Source organism: Bombyx mandarina, chromosome 18, assembly GCF_030267445.1.
Source record: "Bombyx mandarina strain Sakado chromosome 18, ASM3026744v2".
NCBI classification, from domain to species: Eukaryota; Metazoa; Arthropoda; class Insecta; order Lepidoptera; family Bombycidae; genus Bombyx; species Bombyx mandarina.
In genome coordinates, this window is record NC_143224.1 from 6222448 (window position 1) to 6245328 (window position 22881).

The 22881-nt window shown below is 34.7% G+C and overlaps 1 protein-coding gene and 1 long non-coding RNA gene across 2 annotated transcripts; one reads left to right on the forward strand and one right to left on the reverse strand.

Annotated features, from left to right (window-relative positions):
* Positions 1-488: 488 nt before the first annotated feature.
* On the reverse strand, positions 489-22668 carry Grip163 (gamma-tubulin complex component 6). The gene is made up of 16 exons (XM_089734619.1): positions 22042-22668; positions 21573-21774; positions 17496-17689; positions 15392-15530; positions 14504-14650; positions 13786-13997; positions 12690-12882; positions 12358-12490; positions 11420-11642; positions 10199-10430; positions 9483-9675; positions 7459-8560; positions 6575-7382; positions 5224-5447; positions 4083-4420; positions 489-3129 (listed from the first exon to the last, which is right to left on the reverse strand). Exons 1-16 carry the CDS (start codon positions 22435-22437, stop codon positions 2901-2903), a joined length of 4965 nt encoding a protein of 1654 aa, XP_089590745.1. The 5' UTR covers positions 22438-22668; the 3' UTR covers positions 489-2900.
* Positions 18824-20384, forward strand: LOC114245899 (uncharacterized). The gene is made up of 2 exons (XR_003624802.2): positions 18824-18995; positions 19281-20384. It is a non-coding gene; the product is annotated as an uncharacterized LOC114245899 (long non-coding RNA).
* Positions 22669-22881: the final 213 nt, after the last annotated feature.

The window sequence follows — 22881 nt, forward strand, 5'->3', positions numbered from 1 at the left end:
CTAGATAATACCAGATAATAGATTCCCTGTTGTTTTTAATGAATTGTAGCAGACATACCAAGCCGACAAAAATATCATAAGGTTGATTATTAAAATAAATTCTGTGACGACTTATATATATTTACAGTAAAACGTAAAATGGTAGTGATTAGTTTAGTCTGTCTATCCGACACTAGATGTCTGTGTTAATAGTAAGTACAATCACCAAAAGATGGCGCTAAGAAACCTCAAAATAAATTGTTTTGAAACATTCACCCATAATTCCTTAGTCCCAGTCATAAAGACGACACGACTTTTTTAAATATAATTTACACGGATTCATATCCTGGTTTTCATTTTCATGAGATCTCAACATCTCGACTATAATAAATTTATAAGAAAGAATTACTAATTGTAAAGTTAAATTCTAATTTAAAAAAAAACTTATTGGTTAATTGAAACATGACTTTGCAGAATAGGTATCTAGAAATGTAAAAAAGAAAACAATCTTTTATATTTTAATACTTTATTCAAGCAGAATTAATGGCAATAATAGCTTAATTTCAATAAAAACATAAATTAAAAACTATCACAAGATTGGTGGGAACGGATCAGATTCATTCATCGACAATTATTTTGAACTAAATTAATAAAATTTGTACCATGTCAATTTGTAAAGTTGTATAATATTTTGTTATATTTTTATTTGTGTAAATACACATGATTTCGTAAAAAATATATTTTTATTTTAGTTTGTACACCTTATTATTTTGATAAACTAAAAAATTAAATGTTTTTGCACCGTCTTTGCATTAAGCAAAGCAAAACCTAGAAATAAATAGCATTAGAACCTACAAAACTTAAATGATTTTTATTAGTGTAATATGTAATGTATATTAATTTAGTATTCGCTTGTTTCAGTAAAAGTTTGTTTTACGTTCGACTTTTTTTTTTACTTATGAAAGAATAATAGAATTCGTATGACATATTTATGTCACTCACGCCACAAAGTAATGCGTACAATTTACTGCATTTTTGCTTTTACTGCCTATCTGAAATGCCAATTATTTAACTTGACACAAAATAACAATTAGAACAACACTATTCATGATGTAAACAAGGTGTATTTAGCATTCATACTTACTAATAACATATATTTTTGTCAACTCATAAAAGCAACAAAACCATATAACAATCTAAACAATAACAACGAAAGTTTTCGAAATTTATATCTTCTATGGAATTAAATATAATCTTATTTTCAATCTTCTTGAGACGATCGTTAACTGAAAAGCTCTTCACAAACAAGTAACAACTGAACTCTATATAATACATAAAAATGCATCTGTTATACTATTATCGCTACTGAAGTGTTAACGTTATTATAAATAATCAATATTTTAGATAAAAAAAAGCTACACGCTATAATGAAAACACGTTTTGAGTTAAAGCATTTTCTAAACTCATATATTTTTTTAAAGTTATACTTATTGTTTTGTTAAAATTGTTGTTTTTTTTCAAGTTTACTTTTGAAATCTTGAACCGAAACACGGCAGAGCACCTACTAACTACATGCTCTTTTTTGTTTTATCAACTAATTTAACTAATTAAAACTAACATTATATAAGATTCATAGCAACACCAAGTTTTTTTTAAGAATTAAAGCAAAACTGTAATAATCTATTTGCAACCAAAGTTTGGTTTGTTTGGTGGCAAAGTTATATTAGATCTAACTCAATTATTATATAGAGAGCACGCCACCACATTACATTACTAACTCATAAAATAATATCACCAAAAAAGTCTAAATTTTACACGAGAAATAGTCTCTCGGGTTTTTAGACGTCCTACCTTTATCTGCCGCGAAGAAATCATGCGTTCCAGTTCGAAATATACTGTCGTTATAAAATTGAGAATTGGACTTCATATCTCAAGGGAATTAATTAGTGGCATTTACTATATAGACGTTCTCATATCCTGTCTCTGGTAACCATTTAAGATTAAACATACCATAACGGGTCAAATGACCCATTTTGAACTTTTACATTGAAAATGCACGTATCATCTGCTTTGGCACATTTGATTTCATGACTTTTTCTTACCAATTAATCTACAATTATTATACTAATATTTTTTTTTGGTATTGTTTTGTTTATTTTGAGTAATACTTGTCGCATACCGCTATCTACCCGCTATGGTTGAAATAGATACCAGTAAGTGTTGGTATGATCAGTGTTAATATCAGGTGCATCGTGTGACTTACCATTAATTACATGGTCGCTCACAGAGGGGTTCATCAGAAGGCATACCTAAGTCACCTAAAGGCCAATATAGAAGAAGGCTAGAGTTTCCCTTCGAAATCCAATCAGGAAGAGATTCGCAAGAGAACCAAGGTCACCATAATAGCCCGAAGGATTTCAAGAAGTGGCAGTCGGCACGCTACTTGTAAAACAGATGCACCACGGATAGGCCTGCCACGAATTGATTGACCGTTATGGTGAAGCCTGGGGAATGTCTGTATCTAGGAGTCAACGTCAACGGACTGATGACGATGATGCTGAAGAATCGTGAAGTCGTCGAGTGGTCCAGGACCAACATAAAAGCTTTCAACCCAACCAGAGACTCCTCGACAAGCTATCAACGCGTTTAACAAGGACATGTCAAGAGTTGTCTGTCAGTTTGGAATATACATTTTTCTTATAAATTAAATACAAAAAACACAGTCTTTTTGAGAATCAACAGTCTTGTTGTGCTTTTGAGAAAACTCTAATCTTGTGCCTTGACCCGAACAACGTCCTGTTTTTTTATGTAGGTTTATTACAACAGTATTCAGAGCGATAATGAGCCTTCACTTTTTAGTCATAGGGTGCGTTTTGCTAAATCACATTAGTGTGGGTAGATTCGTTAATAACCAAAATGCCCTACGTGGACTGAACTGTCGTGTTATTGGGCTTATCAGAGTTGTAATATCCGTTCAGGTTGGTCATAATGAGTAGTTCCACGAGGTGCCTTTGATACCCGCACTCCATTAACTTGGTGACCACTTTGTGAAGGTATTTCGCTAGTTTTTCGAACAAATGGAACAATTCTTCGAGCTGTACGAAACTGGAGTGCGTGAAATATGCGTTCGAGTTGTTTTCCTGCCATTCCCTGAAAGAAGTACGGTTCACATTGTAAGAAGTTGTATGTTAAAAGCAAATAAAATTGTTTGACAAGGCTGTTTGAAACGTAGACCTTTGCCTTAAGCTCCTTATGATCAACCATTAAGATTGTCTTTTGAAGGACTTTTGGATGTCGTTAATTTTTTATTCTTTAATTTCCTGTTTCTTCATATTTAAACGTGTAATCAACAGAGGATTACCACGCGTCCAATACTCAAAAAAGCGTACAATTGCAAAATAAGAGAATAAAACCTTCTGACATGGTTGCGAAGTAAATTAACTTCTAGTGAATTCTCACTAATTTAAATAGCAGGATTACCGAAGATAATCCATCAATTGTCTACCAACCTCTCATTTAAATTAATGGGTAAACATTATTTCAAATCGACGCTAACAATCTAATAGGTACTAAAGTTTAATTTAGTTTTAACAAACGTTTTTATTACGTGTTAAAAGATTCGGAACCGTCCTATAACAGTGCGCTTAGTGCGAGTTTTTTAACGTTCTCGATAGCGTAAAAGTTAGCTCATATTTGTATGGAATAGGATCGTTTGCGTACGTTTGCCGCTAGGGGCGCTGTTCCAACTGCATACAAAATTGGGTTAACTTTTACGCTATCGAGAACGTTAAGAAACTCGCACCAGGCACACAGAACACAAGATATTTTACAGAAGCTATCAGCAATCTACAAGTATCATATCCGTTCCGAACAAGGAAGATCTGTGGAAGATCATTCGTCATTATATGTACAGATCAAAACGTAAAATCACTACACAATTATATTAAAAAACATGTAACCATACTTGAGACTTTAGAACTTATATCTCAAGGTGGGTGGCGCATTTACATTGTGGATGTCTATGGGCTCCAGTAACCACTTAACACCAGGTGGGCTGTCAGCTCGCCAACCCATCTAAGCAATGAAAAAAAAAAAAAACTCACCCCGCCTTCAATACTCTGCTAAACTTCAGGATCACCGTAAACATGTCGTTCAACAACTTCATTACGGGCGTCGATCTGTTGTTCAGCAGACATCTGAACAAAACTTTTTTTATGTAAACGACATGACATTCGTATAGGTCGTCTAGAGTTCTCGCTTTCTTCAAATCATTCTCGAATTCGGTCCACGAGGACAAGATGCACGTCGCCACGATGTAGTTGTCAAGCGCGCGGACCATGGACGCCATTATGTGCCGATAAATTTGTATAGAGATGTACTGAGGCGAACGCAACAGCCTCCGGGAGTGCTCACGCGAAAGTTTCACGGCCAATTTCAGATTCTGTAACCGACAACGGGCATTGTTACACGCGCTAACAATTAATGAGTAATTCCAATGTTTTTTTGTTTTCTACCTAAGCTGATAGATAGCCTTGAGCGTAACCTTAACTAGTAGGTGAGCTCACGGGGCTCAAGCTGGAGTAATGCTAGCACTGACCCTAGCAAGAGCAGTGCTTCGCAGAATCTACCACCGGATCGGAAACTCCACCCACTGAGAAGATCCGGCGAGAAACTCAGTGGGCTGTGTCTGAGGGTTAATTCGCTCATCGAGCTCTTCATCGCAAGCGACGGCTTCGACAAGGGCGATGACCGGTAACCAATGGTCAGATTCACTCGTGCTATATAATAGATTTATACTATATAGCTGGGGCCGCGGCTGTTGTCTGCGCGGAATTTAATAAAACATTATTTTATAATAATTTTAGAATTTTTCTAAAATAGAAGTAGCCCAATTACTCCTTTGTACATCAGCTTCCGTCAAAATCAGTACAGTCGTTCCAGAGATTAGCCGGAACACACAGACAGACAAAAATTGTAAAAAAAGTTACTTTGGTATATGTACCGTATATACATTCATATGCATGTAGTAAAAAGCGGTTATTTTAATATCACAAACAGACACTTCAATTTTATTTATTTGTATAGACAATAACTTTTCTTACGTAATCTGTTACAATTTACTCTCCTTTAAATAAATAAAGATATAAATAGTAACAATCTAGAAATAATGACACGATTCACTTAGAAGTAAAAATAGGAGCATTTAAAAGTGATCTCTTTTAAATACACAACCATAAATGATACCTCAAAATCTTCTCCGAGCACCCAGGATATCCTCCTCATTTTGACCAAAAACTGGAAGACTTTGGCGTAGCGCAGCAATGCCTCTTGAGACAGGATGATGTTCAGTGGCCACGTGACCGTGTACGTCAAGGACAAGCATTGCAGTACATCGGGAGAGCTGTGTTGGAAACTTAGAGGAGATTCGGTTATTGTAAACGAAACATTCTCCGAGAATTTATGAATATCTGAAAGCAATTAAAAAAATAAATATAATTATTACGCCGGTAAAAGTAACGCCATCTATCGCTCAATAGCCGAATGAATAACGAAGATACTGGTAAAAATCGAGAAGTACAACGCCATCTGTTGTCAGATAGCAGAAACACACATCGAAGCTACTCGACTTGCCCAGTATGTACTGGATAAATCTAGGGATGTCGTATCGACAATAATCGGTAGAATTTCTATTTATCCCGGAGCCCAGCGCGTAACATTATAATTAAAGCTACTTTTCACTATTTCGAAAAGTACAAGGCATTCGAGTAAGCGTCGAAAATAATTTTATTAGAAAGAATAAAGCCTATTAATACATCCATTTTAATTATGTCTACGTGTCGCGTATACCGAAGAAAATATTCGAAATATTATTGTTATACTCTCGTCTAATTAACAACAAAATTTACATAACACTACAAGTGTGTCCGTGCATTTGTGCAATTTGTGTAAATTGTATGTATCGTAAATAAGCAGGGTATTTTTTTTTGCCCTGCAATCAACTTGCAATCGACTTATACACATTGATTGTACGCAAAATGTACTCCAAGTACATTTCGTTCACTTATCGAGCGATTTAAACAAAAACAAATATTTAGTGTGAAGGCGAAAGCCACATTGATATTTTTCTAAGTAGGAAAGATTACTGTTGGCCCAAAGGCATTTCCAATTTCATTAAGATAGATGGGCGAGCAAATTGCTCAGTCAGGATAGTTGGGATTACCTAACAGCTGACCGAACGTTTCCAAAGGAGACCTAACAGCTCAAGGGTAGCTGCTTCGAGAATGCATCTACTACTGGAATGGAATCGCGACCCGCTTAGAAGATCCGGCAAGAAACTCTGCGGGCTGATGTTTAAGTTAGGTTGCATGTCGAAACTTTTGTCGAGTTCGACGAGGACGGTTTCCGAGGTCCCTAATCGTTAGAGCTGAAGGCGTCTAATGTAAGAGATATTGGATCTGATGGATCCATAAGGACGTATCTATGGCATCGACGGTGACTCGCTCCTGCGTGGGCAAGATTCGGAGAGTAGTCAGGTCATATTGATATCATGAGATCGGTTATATGGAAGACAGAACAAACGAGCAACTCAACTTACGAGATATAGACGAACCGAGTGCCTTGTCCAAGATATTGTGTAACGTGGCAAAATTCAAAAGCTCCTGGGGATTTAACGTCTTCGATAATTTACTAAACAGATTGTGACATATGCTCCGAGAAAATTCACCGTCCATCAGAAAGAAGTAATCCTTCAAACTCCTCAAATGCTCGTATATGTCCAGATTGACCAAGAAGTACGTCAAAATAGAATTATTAACGACTTCTAGCTGGTACGTTAGTGGCAACATTACAGAACGTTGCAAGCACGCTGTCAGTGTTGCTATGTTATCACATGATATGTTACTGGCGTCATTATGTTTGGCATCGGAGCGTGTCAAAAATATGTTCGAATATGGTTTTTTTTTTACTTCCTCCATTATAAGAGCAGGGTGGGTGTAGCTTGAGCTTTTCATTTCTAAATCCATTTTACTAGTGAAAGGATCTTTTGAATATTTCGTTAACTCTTTCACACCAAAAGGATCAAAATCATCGAGATCATAGGAACCATCGAGTATGTTGAAAAATGAATATTTGTTTTTGATACTTTCGACTTCGATATCCGTGCCTTTAGTCGGAGAGGTTTCGACAAATTCCTCAGGTTGTCCATCGCTAGTATTCTCCGGCCCAACAGACTCTTCATCTAGAACAGGGAAGTTAAACCCTTCTGAAGTAATAAATTCTTTGTCAACTTTGCATTTTATTCCAGTAGTTTCTAAGTCTTTTCCATCACTTCGGGGTGTGAAAACGTCGCCAGTCATCGGCCCTTCTGGCGGTATGTCCGCTGTGGTCGGTGTTTCTAAATCAAGCTGCAATTTAACAATCTCATATTCGATTATTCTGTTTACAATTAAAATTCACACTAAACTACAGTGAGATACTTACACGAGGAAATAGATCTCCGGGAGTCATAGATCCTAAATTAGGTGTAGAAACGTTTTGAACTTTAACCGTTTCAGTGTATGGTTTCAAATTCAATGTCAGGCCGGATCGTTTGGTGGCCTCACGTTTTGGACTGATCGATTTGTTCGCTTCCTGGTCCGATGTCAGCACCTTAGTTCTATTACGCAGGGCCTCCTCTTGAGCTACGTTTGCTGGTTCGCGTTTGTGAAATATTTCGGCCGGCAAATTATATTCAACGCCTAAAACTTTCTGCTTGTTTATCAGAGCTTCCCTTTGAGCGTCCGTTCTTGGTCCTGTATTAATAACTTTCTCATCTGGCTTCATTCCGAATTCGGTTCCGAGAACTTTTAATTTATTACGTTTCGCTTCAACGAAAGCGCGCGAATCATCTTGTATATTATTTTCTTCGTCCACAGTAATTACATTGATCAGTGGCGGATCATTCAATTGATTATTCTCGTTATCCGTTTGTCCGAATTCATGAGCCATAACTTTCTGTTTGTTCAAAAAGGCTTCCTGCCGTGACTTTAGATACTGCAAATTATTCTCGGCTAATTGATTTTCATCGTACTGATGTTTCCTTGCACTGTTTGAATTAATTTCGGAAACAACATTGCCTTGGGAATCAAATTCCTTTGTATTATCATCATTTTTGCTATCGTCCCGTTTCGTGACACCGAAAAAGCTCTTTGCAACGTTACAAATAGCGTTGAATACATCACTAGACGTTTGAGATTTCATTTTATTCTGAGTGAATTCAGTTGGTTGTGGACTTTCATCAATTTCTAGCATGGTCACTGAATTGGTGGATATAGACATTTTATCTTCGACATTCTTATCATCAACTTTACTTTCTATCTCGTCTTCGGATTTAGGGTCGAAGCTCTGTATTGACATCGCCATGATTTCTTCGTTCTTCTGATGCTCCAACTCTAATTTTTCTCGTTTTAAATTTCTCTCTTCGGTAGAGAGCAGCTGCATTCTGCTTTGATCTAATTGCAAACGTTTGATTTTCCATTCGGTGTGCATTTTACTTTTTTCAACCTCCATATTCAATTTCGAATAATACTCCATTATTTTGTCCCTGTTAATTGTTGATCACAATAAAATCTTCAACTAATCAAACCTCAATTATCATTATAAATAATATTTAGCAATAATTCGGAATGATTTTCTTTTTACATAGAACATTGGTAAACGAACTCGTGGCGCCAACTAATATTAATTAGTTACCGGAGCCTATAGACATCACAAAGTGGACACCTTCAGATATAAGATCGAAGTCTCATTTATAATGTACTTTATTACTACTTCGGGTCAGAAATAGGCAGAATAGTGGTAGCAACTCGCGTGAGGTTATAGCACGCCCTACAACTAGTTATTACACAAATTTTAAATGTTCACACTTCTAACGACTTCGCAGTTTTTATTTTTATTAGATGTTGTTATTCTTTCATCGTAAGTGGAAGGCTTTCGTTGACAAATGTTAGGTACAGTAGGCGCGCGAGTTCATGTCCATCCTGAGGAATGCGGTAGTGCTGTGACCTAGTTAATTATGCTAATGTCGATAATAACTACCAATTTAGTCAAAAGCTGTCAATTTGGTTTAATGTAACTTAAGGTAATTTTGCAATTTATGAAATAAAATAAATGTGATAAGTAATAACTTGTTTATTTCTAATATTCCAATTCAATCACTACTATCAAAATATGAAAAGACAACCGACAGATCAGAGTCGGAATCAGTATGTATCTTTTTTCAGGTTTTTTTCTACCTGAACTTGTTGGAAGCGGAGTAGTCATGGTTAAATAACACAATAGCGTTAGCGTAAATTTTCGATATCGATAAGCGCGCGTCACAACCGTCAAGGACAACACTCGACGTCAGAAAATTTTGCGGGGAGGCAGGCGAGGGTGGGGCGAGCTGTCCCCCGCGCGTCGCCTCTGGCCCCGATGGAGATGAACTCGCGCGCATACAGTACGTGCCTGGTATAAATTAGCCTTACCTTTCATCGTCTCTAAGTTTAGAATCTACCTCTTCAGCGGCCTTATCTGCTGCTACTTCTAATTCACTGAGTACTTTTTCCGGGCGTTGGGCTTTTCTTTTAGCAGCTTTCGCTTCAGCCATAGCTGCCTCGAGCACTCGGAGGGAATGTTGCTTTTCTGCTACTATCAACTGTGCTAGACGTTTTCGTTCAGCTAAAAATAATACATCCAAGGGAGTGGTAAGAGATACTGGTGGTAGGATCTCTTGTGAGTCCGCACGGCTAGGCACGGCACCCCGCCTATTTCTGCCGTGAAGCAGTATAATGCGTTTCGGTTTGAAGAGTGGGGTAGCCGTTGTAACTATACTGAGATCTTAGAACTTATATCTCAAGGTGGGTGGCGCATTTACCTTGTAGATGTCTATGGGCTCCAGTAACAACTTAACACCAGGTGGGCTGTGAGCTCGTCTACCCATCTAAGCAATTAAAAAAATTTAAAAAGTGTCGTTTCTAGATCCGAAAGATTAAATTATCATAGGCGATAAAATAAACGTTCAAATAAGTTGCTATTATGGGGATTCCGCAGTATGAAGCAAGGGTAGCTAAAGTAAATCACCTCACGACGCACAGAGCCAGAAATAGGCAGCGCCGACTATAGAAACGAATTTTGTACACCCTGTATACTACAAACATCAAAAAAATTCAAACGTCAATAAAAACCTGCTCAGCCGACTTACCAACGATTTTCTCCATGGTTTCGGCTTGTTTCAGAGAAGCCATCTCGGTAAACGCTTTCCTTTCAGCGTCTCTCTTTAGCATGATCTGTTCGAAGGTAACCGGGTCTCCGCATACGAACAGACACCTAGTGCGGTATACGTCCAACATTTGCTGTTGGCGTTCTAGTTCTTCGAAGTTCGCGCAAGTTCTAACAGTGGGGTGATCTGACGATATTAACAGTATCAGTGGATCCTGAAAAACACCATACAATGATGTTTTTTTTATTTGACATTCATTTACCAAATGAAAAATTTCGATTATTTTGCTATTACATAAATAAAGCCAAGACAAAACAGTTGACTATCATTTTCTCCACAATTTCTCAGGTCATTTTTTTTTAAATGGCATCAAAAGCAAAACAGAACATTAACACATAAAATAAATCTAAATCTTGCAGTGTGAAATGATTACGGTTGATTTCGATCACTAGTCCTAATAAAAAAACTTTTCAAACTATAATTATAGCAGTCACATTTATTACAGAGATACGGGTATTCACCGACGACCTCTACGATTTGCATCTACTAGTATCAAAATTATCGGTCCGTAGTAATACTATAATTCATAAATACCTCAAAAAACTGAGAGACGTGATTTCTGACTCTGCGACTACATTGGCAAACTATCCTACTAAGAACATTGGAGAGTTGGTAGACACTAAAAGCTGTTTGTACAACCTATAAGATTGATTTAACCTCTTATTTTCTTCTATTGAGATTTTTTTATTGCTTACAGTATTAGCTCTCTGCCCACCTGGTGCTAATTAATTACCAGAGCCCATAGACAACGTAATTACCGCCATCCATCTTGAGATAAGCGATAAGCTGGTAGTACCTACCCGTACGAACTCACATTACGTTCTATCATCAGTAAGTGAAAGTGATACGACTTGTTTCTATTTTTGTGCTGGAACTTTCTATCAAGCTACCTGCATTGATTTTAGTATCATAAAAAAACAAAAGAATGGATGACAGCATGCCTAAACATAATCTGTAAGTGCTATTAAGAATGACTGATAAAATTACTGTCCACCATTTACTAACCAGTATTGTCTTCGGTTTTGGCCAGACTTGGACATAATTAAAACTAATTTTTCGGTTTAATTTCGTATTTTTTTTTTTATAATTTTCCGTGCCTTAGTGCTATTTGGTTGTAAAGTCAAAATATTCAATCGCACTTACATTAGGATTGCACAATTTCAATAGTCTCAGAGATTTTCCGCACAGCAATATAAACTTTGCTAAGGGCCTTAGGAATTCCGGCACGGCTATACTTTGCGTTATGTGAAAACCTTTATCCCAATACCTCTTTGACTGACAATTGACGTACTGAGAGTCTTTTCGTATGAAGAATTCAGTATGCCTGTCGTCTAATTCGCCTTCAAATATGAATTTCTCTATGAATCTGAAAAACATGTTAATGAAATTTCATTACATGGGCAAGACTCGCTATCTTAAGACATGAGGTTTTGGGACGTTAACATCAGAAGGAAGATCTTCCACCGGCTGAAATTATTGGCAGACCGACAGTCTAAATATTCAGGACTTGCCTTATATACAAACTTATCTTGAAAATGTCGTTAACGAGATTCAGGCATCTGTCAAATATCTTATGTTACACACACACACACTACAAGGTCGAATTATTAATTGGTCTTGGATGACGGATGTTCTTTTTTATCTAGTAAGAAGCAGGACGATGACCCCAAACTAATAATACCAGTAAAACTAATAAAAGGCATAGTTCTGTATTTTTTTATTAACTAAACCTTTTTATTGAGCTCTTTTAAAGTTGATAGTATTATCTATACTAATATCTACAGTGGTTTTTACAGATGTTCCATTCCACTGAACCATGCATCCGATAGACTTGAAAAATGGTATTCATGTAGAAAATAAATGGCCAGCGAAGCGGACGGGTACAGCTAGTTATCTTATATTGCTCGAGCAAAAGGTGAACGAACGGCTGAACATGAATGAATGAACATGAACGAATGACTGAAAATGAATGAATAAATGAGCATTAACGGCCTTTGGTTCTTCTGTATGCACGTAAGATGGTCTAAAACTAAATTTAGGTTTCGGTTTTTATTATTTTCGAAATAACTTTAGAGACGTACTTGAAGTAAACTTTGCATATCGCGAACAGCGAATCGAACATTGTCGTTGCAGTTTTCTTGTGGGTCACCAGCGATATTTCGTTGAACAAATAAGACATTAGTTCTGCTCCATGAGGTAATGTGGCCTTAGGATCTTAAAAAAATAACCAAAATATCATACTCAAAATTGAATTAAACGTAATCTTAAAATTACTAAGCCTCTTTATTATTAAAAATATACCACTAAATGCTGCGATGATTTTTAAAATAAACAACATACCTACTAAATGTTGTTAAATATAAATCATTGTATTTAAATTCTTTAATTATTTTTTCTATACTATAAAACACACCTGAATCAATGAGTTTGTATATAGAAACAATGGTTTCTATTTCGTATTTCAACGGCTCAACGTGATATGAGATTTGCAGTAATGTCGGCATACAATTTATGTCTTCGGAGCCACTCTTCTGACAGTCCTCGTAGATTTGCGTGGCAATCAATCTGAATTCTAATAAATATCGCCTTATGACTTCCCTGGCTGCCTGTAATATGTGAATACATTATCAAACGAATGTCTTATCTGTATATATAAAAATGAATTGCTGTTCGTTAGTCTCGCTTAAACTCGAGAACGGCTAGATAAATATAAAAATGCTCAGAATGAAATAAAAATAACAATCTTGTTTTTTCTTAGATGTATCCCTCGTCGGACAGATTCCTTTTGTTTGTTTTAAGTTTGTTTTATACAAAAGCTTAGGTCTTTTATTTATCGATTGTGGCACTACGAAGTCTGCCGGGCCAGCTAGTAAATAAGTAAATAAATAAATAAAAGAATCATCAACGCAACAAGAGAATTGCCTTATCTATAGGCACCACTGAACTAACTGAACATTGTCGCGTGCCACACATCTTCATCTAAAAAAAACAATTATTGAAATAACACGAAATTGTCAACTTCAATTCAATTGGACAGATTCGTGACTAAAATAAAAAGATTTAAAAAATTCAACAATTATCAGTACATGCAGAGTTTTTTAGTTTTTTTATTGCTTAGTTGGGTGTGGACGAGCACGCAGCCCACCTGGTATTAAGTGGTTACCGTAGCCCATAGACATGTACAACGTAAATGCCGCCACCCACCTTGAGATATGAGTTCTAAGATCTCAGTTTTTACACTACAACAGCTTCCCCACCCTTCAAGCCGAGACATATTACTGCTTCACGGCAGAAATAGGCAGGTTGGTAGTAGCTACCCGTGCGGACTCACAAGACGTCCTACCACTAGTAAAGATTTTTGAGATTTTTGTCTCTATAATAAATTTTTACCCTTACACACCTTTTGATAAATATCACCCTGCATATATGAATGCAATAAAACATACCAACTTCAGTTTAAATTAAGAACTGTTTTCAAATTTATAATATTATTTGTAAACTTTCCCAACCTCGTAAACCAATCCTTTACTGTGAAAATGATCTCCAAGCGTTTGATTAAATGCGAATTTATACAACCTCCTGTAATAAGTTCCGACTAATATTAAATCTGAGACATATCTCTTGATATGTTCCTTTGATATCCCTTCTAACACAAGATTGTGCTTCATATAAAAACAATTTGACTCCTCGCTAAATGGAAACGAAGTCGTTTCGATGCCAACTGAAACAAAAATTAAAGTGCACAGTTTATAATTAAATTATTTTATTTATTTCATTCAATTATCTATCTGTTTGTTTGACTCTGGTCAGGCGCTAACTACTATACTACTGATTTAGTCTTTTCATCGAAATTAATTCAAAATTATTGTTACGCCGGTAAAAGTAATGCCATCTATCGCCGAATATCCGAATGAATGTCGAAGGTACTAGGTAAAATCGAGAAGTACAACGCCATCTATTGTCACATAGCGAAACACACATCGAAGCTACTCGACTTGTCCAGAATGTACTCGATAAATCTAGGGATGTCGTAGTAGTCAGTTAATAATCGGAACTACTCGAAGAGAAACAGCGAACGGATCACCTAAAGCGAAGCGGAACAAGTGAATTGAGAATTTTAAAGTGTTCATTAAGTGTTTTAAGTGTTCTAAGTGTAAATACAGTTTATTTCGGTAGAATTTTTCCACTTCCCCTTCATCCACTCATGTCTACAATTGTTAAACTTACTGATTAAATACATGATGTGTCTAATGAACTGTTTCTCTGTTATAATATCGAGATCAGACATCATTCCACAGTATGTTTGATGCCATAGTCCTATTTCTCGCTTAGAAGATGCTATTAATTGTCTCTCAGTTATAGGTGGTAATTTTGCTGAAATACGTAGATGTAAATAATTAATTTAATTAATAATATCGATTATATTGATTAAGCATTATTATGATTAAATTTTAGAATTAAGTATTAATTTCATTATATATTCTTTTCATTAAATATTAATTTATAAATTTTAATTAATATTTACAATTAAATTTAAATTCAAAGTGTGCAAACACTTTTCAATTTTTTATGCTGAGTATGTTAGGTAGGGCCTTATCTACTGCAGCCGTGAAGCAGTAATACGTTTGGGTTTGAAATGTGGGGCAGCCATTGTACTGTAAAAACTGAGACCTTAAAACTCATATCACAAGAGGGGTAGCGGTATTTACATTGTTGATGTCTATGGGCCCGGTAGTACTTAAAATTCCCATCGATTTCTTCTCTATATTTTCTGCTCCTAAGTTCCTCTAGCTCTTAACTATCCGTCCCCCTCTATTTTAATTGAATATTCGTTAATTTGTCAATGATATTTCTTGTTTAAGGATCGCAAATAGTTACACGCAACGCACGGTTTGTTGTGCGAACTGATTTAAGAAATTATTATTCCGATTTAGTGATGGGCACAAGAAAGCGTGACTTGCCAGTCAATATTCTTTAGTAATTTCCGAAGGTCAGAAGGTTTGTGAGTGCATTGTGCATTGAACTACACGTAGTAAACCCTTGTTCTCAACCCGACACTTCACTGATTTTTTTCTTAATATGTAACTGCTAATAAATCTATTAAATCACACTCACATACAATATCCCAAATGGAATCAGGTATATGTTTATCAATTTGAGATGCAAGTTCCCATACGTCAATACATTCATCATTTACCTGAGCTCTGAACATCTCTTTGAGATCGTCTTTCGTGCTGTTACTTGCCAATGATATCTGAAATATATTTATTTTAAAGCTGTTTTCACTATTCATAATTATAACTACTTTTACGAATTAATCTCGCGTTTTTTATTGTCATTATATTTTTATTATTTCTAACGCTTCGGATACTTTAGTTTCCGTGGGCACGGTCGGCCGTCACAATAGTCACCTAAAGGTAGTTTTTTAATGACCTGCGAAAACCGAAAATAAATATCTATATTTTGACTATCGTTACTCTTGAAAAAAGAAACCTTTCTGTTCAAAGATAAATTAGTCACGTTATAATAAACCCTTTATTACATAGTAAAAAGGACTATATCTATGATTGAGTAATATAATAATTAATTTCTTCGGTAATTCAAGTAGGGATGGCCCTTATTGGGCAATGTGAGGAAATCGAGAAAATCAAATTTAATGATCTTAATAATTTTAAGAAACGGTTTAATTTTGTTTTTCACACAAATATGGACGATCTAGTTTAATTTCTAAATTAATTTATTTATATGTATCGCGTTCATCTATCAACTTTTCCAGGTGGTAGGACGTGTTGTAAGCCCGAACGGGTTACTACCACCATATCTATTTTTGTCGTAAAGCAGAAATTATTTCAGATTTAAGGGGTGAGACAGCCGTTATTCAAAACAAAATTAAAACAATTGAGAATTCGACATCATATCTCAAGGTGGGCGGAGTCGTGATGCTCGTTATATTTTTTAAGCTATTGCATAGCTTTTATCGCGGTCTTTGAGCGCGGCGACTGAATCAAGAAATTCCGTAACGAAAATAACATGACACCCGCACTACGCCTACTATGTAGCTCGCGTTCAACACATTCACACGTTGCGCTTGTAAATAAGCGCGCAGCGTGACGTCGCACTGCCGTATGCACATCATGAAAAGTCTGCCCATCTCTCCCTCGCGAGGTCTAGATTATGAGTGTGAAGGGGACAGTTAATGTTTTGCTTTTGTTAATGTTTATAAATATAGCGTGGTCTTATTTTATTGTTGTTTTAATATTAAATTATTATTGTCGATTTATAATTGCATAAGTTGATAAAAAATGCTATGCAATAGCTTTACCGCGGCAGTCTCCGAGTGCCACGCGTGTTTTTTTTTATTGCTTAGATGGGTGGACGAGCTTACAGCCCACCTCGTGTTAAATTGTTACTGGAGCCCATAGACATCTACAAGGCAAATGCGCCACCTACCTTGAGATCTAAGTTCTATGGTCTCAGTACAGTTACAACGGCTCCCCCACCCTTCAAACCGCATTACTGCTTCACTGCAGAAATAGGCCGGGTGGTGGTACCTACGGACTCACAAGAGGTCCTACCACCAGTCTACGAATTTCAGTAACTACATAACACCAAGTGCGCCGTGAGTTTTTTAACTGATCTTACACAATATAAAAAAAAACGCAATCACGTTTATTTTAATGTTATGCTAGAGATTAACAACTACCCTCTGTCTTCCTTTTTGGAGAACTGTTTGGGTACGTGTATGTAAGTCCCGTAGGTATATAATTTCATTTCACATAAGTTTAGTTAGTATGGTGTATATACTACAAATATATTTAAAACAATTTTAGAGAAGATTATATAAGTGAATAGGCGATAGGTTACCTTTACCTTAGTTATAGGCCTCTACAGTTTACATTACAATCAAATTACTAAAAGAAAATAATAATATTATTTTCTTGTAATGTTGTATAAGTACATAGTTTCAGTTTCACGAACAGTACGATTACAACATTTTACAATAAAACTCATTTTACAATTTCCTTCATGAGCTGTTACCTGTTATCAATAGAGGTATTCTAAATAAATTTCACTATTTCTGACTGCACTATATTAGTCACCATCACTCAGTAAATAAAGATAAATGCAGATTTTTCTTGTGTCTTGGTCAATTAATATTTAAAATATCTAATTTTTAAATGTACGCTAAAATTATGAAAAAACCATTCCATATTTGTACCTTTACATCAGCATGTTCAGAAGATGGTATTGTTAAATCCCTTGGTGTCCTCAATCTTGGTAAATTAAATATGTTATTTTCAGAGTATGGGGACATATGAGTTGATGTCATAGAAGCTAAAGACATTGGACTAAGGAATGTCTTTAAGTCTGAATCTTTTCTTTTGTGAGATCGTTGTGTAGAATCTAAAAGCACTAAAAAGTATACCCATTTAACAATAATGCAACACTTATTTATCAAACTAGTATTATTAAATACTATTTATATTCTCATAACTAACTCATTTTTATTTAGTAATGTTTCTGTAAACGTAAATAAAATATGTACGTTTTTAATATGATCATCCCAATGTTACTGTTTCAAAGTAATATTGAGGATTGAAAGGCTATTCGGTTTAACCAACATTTCGCTTAATAGGTGACATTTATTATTTAAATTGAAGAATTGTTTTATTTGGTATTTAGTCCAGGAGGAATCGGCGCATGAGTACCGAAAACTATTACACCTCCATTTTTTTATGTGATCCTCTTCAAATTGTCCTACTGATAATATAAATGGATGTTGCCATGGGGCAACCCCGGGCCATATTGTTTAAACCGAAATTGTTTAAACAATTGCAAGGAATTGTTATTTTTCAACCGGACAAATTTTTGTTATATTCTCCTATGTTCATCAGGGACAATATCGGCTTCTAATGGAAAAAGAATTTTTCAAATCGGTCCCGTAGTTTCGGGGCCTATTCGAAACAAACAAACAAACAAACAAATCTTTCCTCTTTATAATATAAATTTATAATATTAGTATAGATTAAATTTTCTACAATTTGTTTCGTATAATTTTTTTTCTGAAATCAATTTTTCTAAGTTATTTAAGCATAAATCGGAACATGTAATTGAAATTACTTTTTTATAAGTTTATGTTATTTTTTTTATGGGTGATTAAACAAAATTTGGGTAACTCAATGTCATCAGCCAATATATACAAAGTCTTATTATATTTTATTGAAATACCAATTTATTTTAAAACAACGAAACGTCCTTTATTTGGTCACCCAATTTCACTTCTTTATTTTAAATACAAGTTAGTAAAAAAACCAGATTAATACTTAAAACGTCAGTCCTTTGGCATGTCACAATCCCAAAACTAACAATCAAGTGACTATCCATTAAATATTATCATTGATTTAAGAAAACTTACTTATTTACTACAATCTGTGATGTACATAGTATTATATACTACAACTTTCATAATGCAATGTTCTCCATTTTATTTAAAAAAAAAAAAGAAACTTTGTGTTCGTTTCATTCGTCAGTCCGTTGTGTGTTCTTTAAAATTTGAAAATCTCGCCAAATATCACCGAGTCAAGGTCAAATCCCTGTTTAAGCTTTAATGAAGTTAGTGTCGGACCGCACAATTTGACGGTCGCCATAACTGTATCAGTGCTTGGGTTGTGTTTGTCGTCTACACACGTGCGAAGCCAGTCAAAACTTCAGTCCTGTGGTGAGTCGTTATTTTCTTGTTAATGTGAAGTTTATTTTCATTTATACATAGTTAACTATGATTTGTTAAAATGTAGTTTGTTGATATTCGAAATTACCAAAAAAAACATTAGTTCTGATTATAACCTCCAATTATGCCTTTTTCGTCAGTCCGTTGGCGTCAGTCCTTTGTTAGGTATCGCGTTAGAGGACTGACGTGTCTCCAAAGTACTGTTTTTTTATGTTGTTTTAGAGCGCATTTATCTTAATTGCTACCATGTATAAGCATTTCTATTTTATATTTCAGTTTAAAACATCATGCGGCACGCTAAAAGACTAGGGAAGAAATATTTATAAAAAAGAGAGAATCCGGAAAGGCTCGCTTGCCCAAAATTAAAAGTGATCCTATTAAATTACTGGAATAAAAAAAAATAAAAAAAATTAGTACTTAAGGAAAAAAGAGAAAGGACAAAGAAAAAATGTTAAAGACATGACACCACGAGAGCAACGAATAAGTAGAAAAAAAATGGAAAAAATATTCATATAATTACAGGCAAAGAAAACCGCTATTGAAACCAACCACTAATAATTTTATATGCCAGAATACTCCTCCACCAACTGACGACAAAATACGACCCATAGTTAATCAAGCAATCAGACCTGTTATTAACGAAGACCACAGTGCAAAAGAAGCCAAAAGGAGAAGTGAAAGACAGAGAAAATCTTGAAACAGGGAAATAAAAAAGATGAAGGCTATAGTTTCAAAGCTTAAAGCTAAACTAAATATTCAGCGTCAAAAATGTACGAGTCAAAAAACAGCTAAATTACTATTACTAAAAAAGTAATAAAATCTATTAAAAAAACGCCAAAGACCGGAATTGAAGACATGAGAGACAAATATCTCATAAATAAAACAAAATATAATTATACAGCGGTCTGCTCTTCGGTTGATGATGAAGACGGTGAAGTAAGAGTAACTTTTCTCAAAATTTGTAATCACAATGGCACTCTGTGGAAAACAAAATGGATGAAAAAGATGTATCAGATGTTCCCGTGGATCAAATAATAATAAAAAATACCCGTACCAAACCTCATTACAAAAGGGATGAGGGTTTTTTACCAATTTAAGGAATGAAATGATGTTTTCGAAAATATACATGTTTCCATTGTTTGTTGATTACTTGAAATTTTAAGTAAAAGTAGTAAAAGCTAAGTGAATAACGTTACGTTAAATGTCAAATGGCTGTATTGAAAATTGAGATAGTATTTTCTCCCAGTATTACATATAATATTAATAATTATTTTTAATTGTTACTAAGTGATTATAATACTTAAAAAACATGTGCCATTATTATTAAAAATAAGAGATTTGTACTAATTTTTATTAAATTTCATTATAATTCTTACAAAATTGTGTATTTTATCAGTACTATGTTAGCCCCGTCAGTCCCCTTGCAGTCAAATTCAGAAAATTTTAAATGTCTCACAATCTATTTAAAAAAGTGACTGGCCCGATTTGGAAGAAGATAATCATTAGATTAGCCATCATATACACCCGAATTTGTAATAATTTGATTTAATAACTATAGTAAACAAAATATCCTCAATAGTTACCCAACTTTTGTATAATCACCCTTATGTTAAAACAGAAAATAATTACATTAAATAATGGCCGATGCAGCGCATGAGTCGGAGAGAGACGGCGATACTTAAAGGTAAGCGACGCATACTTGTGAGTGCGCGGAATCAAAAATTAAAAAACAGGTATAAACAATGAATTTTTTTAAGATCTCTATTCACAATATTATTAACTATTGTATGAAGAATTAAGAAAAAAATATTATTCATATATATATTTTTTTAATATCTTTTCATGGGTCGAAAGTACCCAAATTTGAAATTTTTCAAACCTTAAACATTCATATCTTTAAAAATATTAACTTTATCGTAAAAAGTCAAAGGGCCTTTTTTATTTGTATTTCAATAAAGAATATAACAAAAATTTGTCCGATTGAAAAATAACAATTCCTTGCAATTGTTTAAACAATTCCGGTTTAAACAATATGGCCCGGGGTTGCCCCATGGCAACATGCATTTATATTATCAGTAGGGCAATTTGAAGAGGATCACATAAAAAAATTGAGGTGGAATAGTTTTCGGTACTCATGCGCCGATTCCTCCTGGACTAATTAGCATCAACAATTCAATGTTTTTAATTGAACTTCATAAAAAAAAATGTATTTATAGGCAGACGACCATACCACCCCTACCTGAGAGTGGTTACTGTCGCCCATGGACTTCAGCAATGCCAGGGGCAGAGTCAAGCCGCTGCCTACCTGCTTAAGTTTAGCCTATTCTAATAGCTCTAGAAGTTTTTATGTTACGATATTTCTTTGGAAATTATAAACTTTAAGTAATTTAAAGTTTATAATTTCAGTTTGTAATCTCCTGTAAAGTTCTCCCGTAATCTTGCAAAAATGTCGGTTATACCAAATAACCTGTCACCTAGTTTTCTTTTGTGTTGTGATGCTGCTACTACTACTACTATAAGTGAGATAGTATACGATAAAAAACTACTATAAGAGTAAAATCTACATACGTGATCCAGAGTCAAAACTTTCTACAGTATACTCTGTACAATTTTGTGATTTCTGACTATCCAGATTTGATCCTTGATGTTTCAAGGAGAATGGCAGCTGAAACACATGTGACGGATAGTATGCGTACGGTTGGGTTGAGCTAAATGGTTGACGACAAGGCTTTGGTAACATTTCATCTAACAATCCAAATGAAAATGGTTTCTGAAAAAAACAAATAAAAAGTCTTAGTTATAAATGTAGTCCGACTATCTTGGCTTTCAACAGATAAAAAGATACACTCTGCAGTCAAGCTTTCTTTCTAGGGTTAACAGTATTAACAGTACTGCTAATAGACATCCTGGAGAAGCTGGATCATGAACTGGCCTATCTGTTAATGTTTAATGTTATTTTATTGAATATTATTGAAACGTATTGCATGGACGAAAACATTAACAGGAAAAATTGTTAGAGTACACACATTATACTTACATGATACATTACAGTTGATTGATCCTCTTGGGTACAGTCACTAAGCGAAATTAAAAACCTTAGCACATTATGAACATCATCTTCACAGTCACCAAAATCAGTGGACTTCAATTCTTGAATAACTTTACTAAGTTCTGCAACTCGTTTATACTCTGTGATGTTTCTAGTACTTTGCTGATAAATGAAGAGTTGAGAAAGTAAGCCAATCATTGGGTTAAGCTTTTTCGTTGGATATTCCTTGGTTGATTTTTTCAATATTATTTCATAAGCGTGAGATCTCATTTTCGTGTAAAGTATTTTCTGTGAAATTCTACTGTGAGTGTAGCACTTCGAAGCGGTTCTACTGCACAAATTTGTAAGGAGACCATATACCCCATCATTATCCGAATAAGCCATGACTACGTCTTCGCTAGAAGTAATAGTGTTCTGTGGACTACGTGCTATTTTGTTTTGATTTCTTTAGTGCACAATGCATTTAGTTTAGTTAGCATACAACTAAAATATATAGGTATGTACCTATTTGTTGTAGTTGTGAATGTTTCCTAAATATACTGTAAGTTATATAAATTCTGATGTTTTTGTGGTATACATTAATTAAATCAGAGTTTAAATAATAAATTTAAATAAATACTTAAAGACTGTGACAGTTAAAGTCTCAAGTACCGTATATTAAGTGTATAATCTATGGTTAAAGTAGTAGTTTAAGTGTATAATCTATGGTAGTAGTTCTCAACATAGATTATACACTTAAATTGTAATATAATTGGGAGTGGCTCAATGAATTTGGCCCCCCTTTTTTTGGTTTTGGTTTTTTTTTTTTTTTACTTATTTATTCGTTAA

Bases quoted from the DNA above. Each gene is read 5' to 3' on its own strand.
- Grip163 (XM_089734619.1), bottom strand. From the start codon at position 22,437: ATGGCTTATTCGGATAATGATGGGGTATATGGTCTCCTTACAAATTTG. The intron at 17,690-21,572 runs GTATGTAGATTT...TATACTTTTTAG, and splicing joins AAGTTTTGACTCTGGATCAC to TGCTTTTAGATTCTACACAA. The intron at 3,130-4,082 runs GTGAGTTTTTTT...TACTTCTTTCAG, and splicing joins AGCAGAGTATTGAAGGCGGG to GGAATGGCAGGAAAACAACT.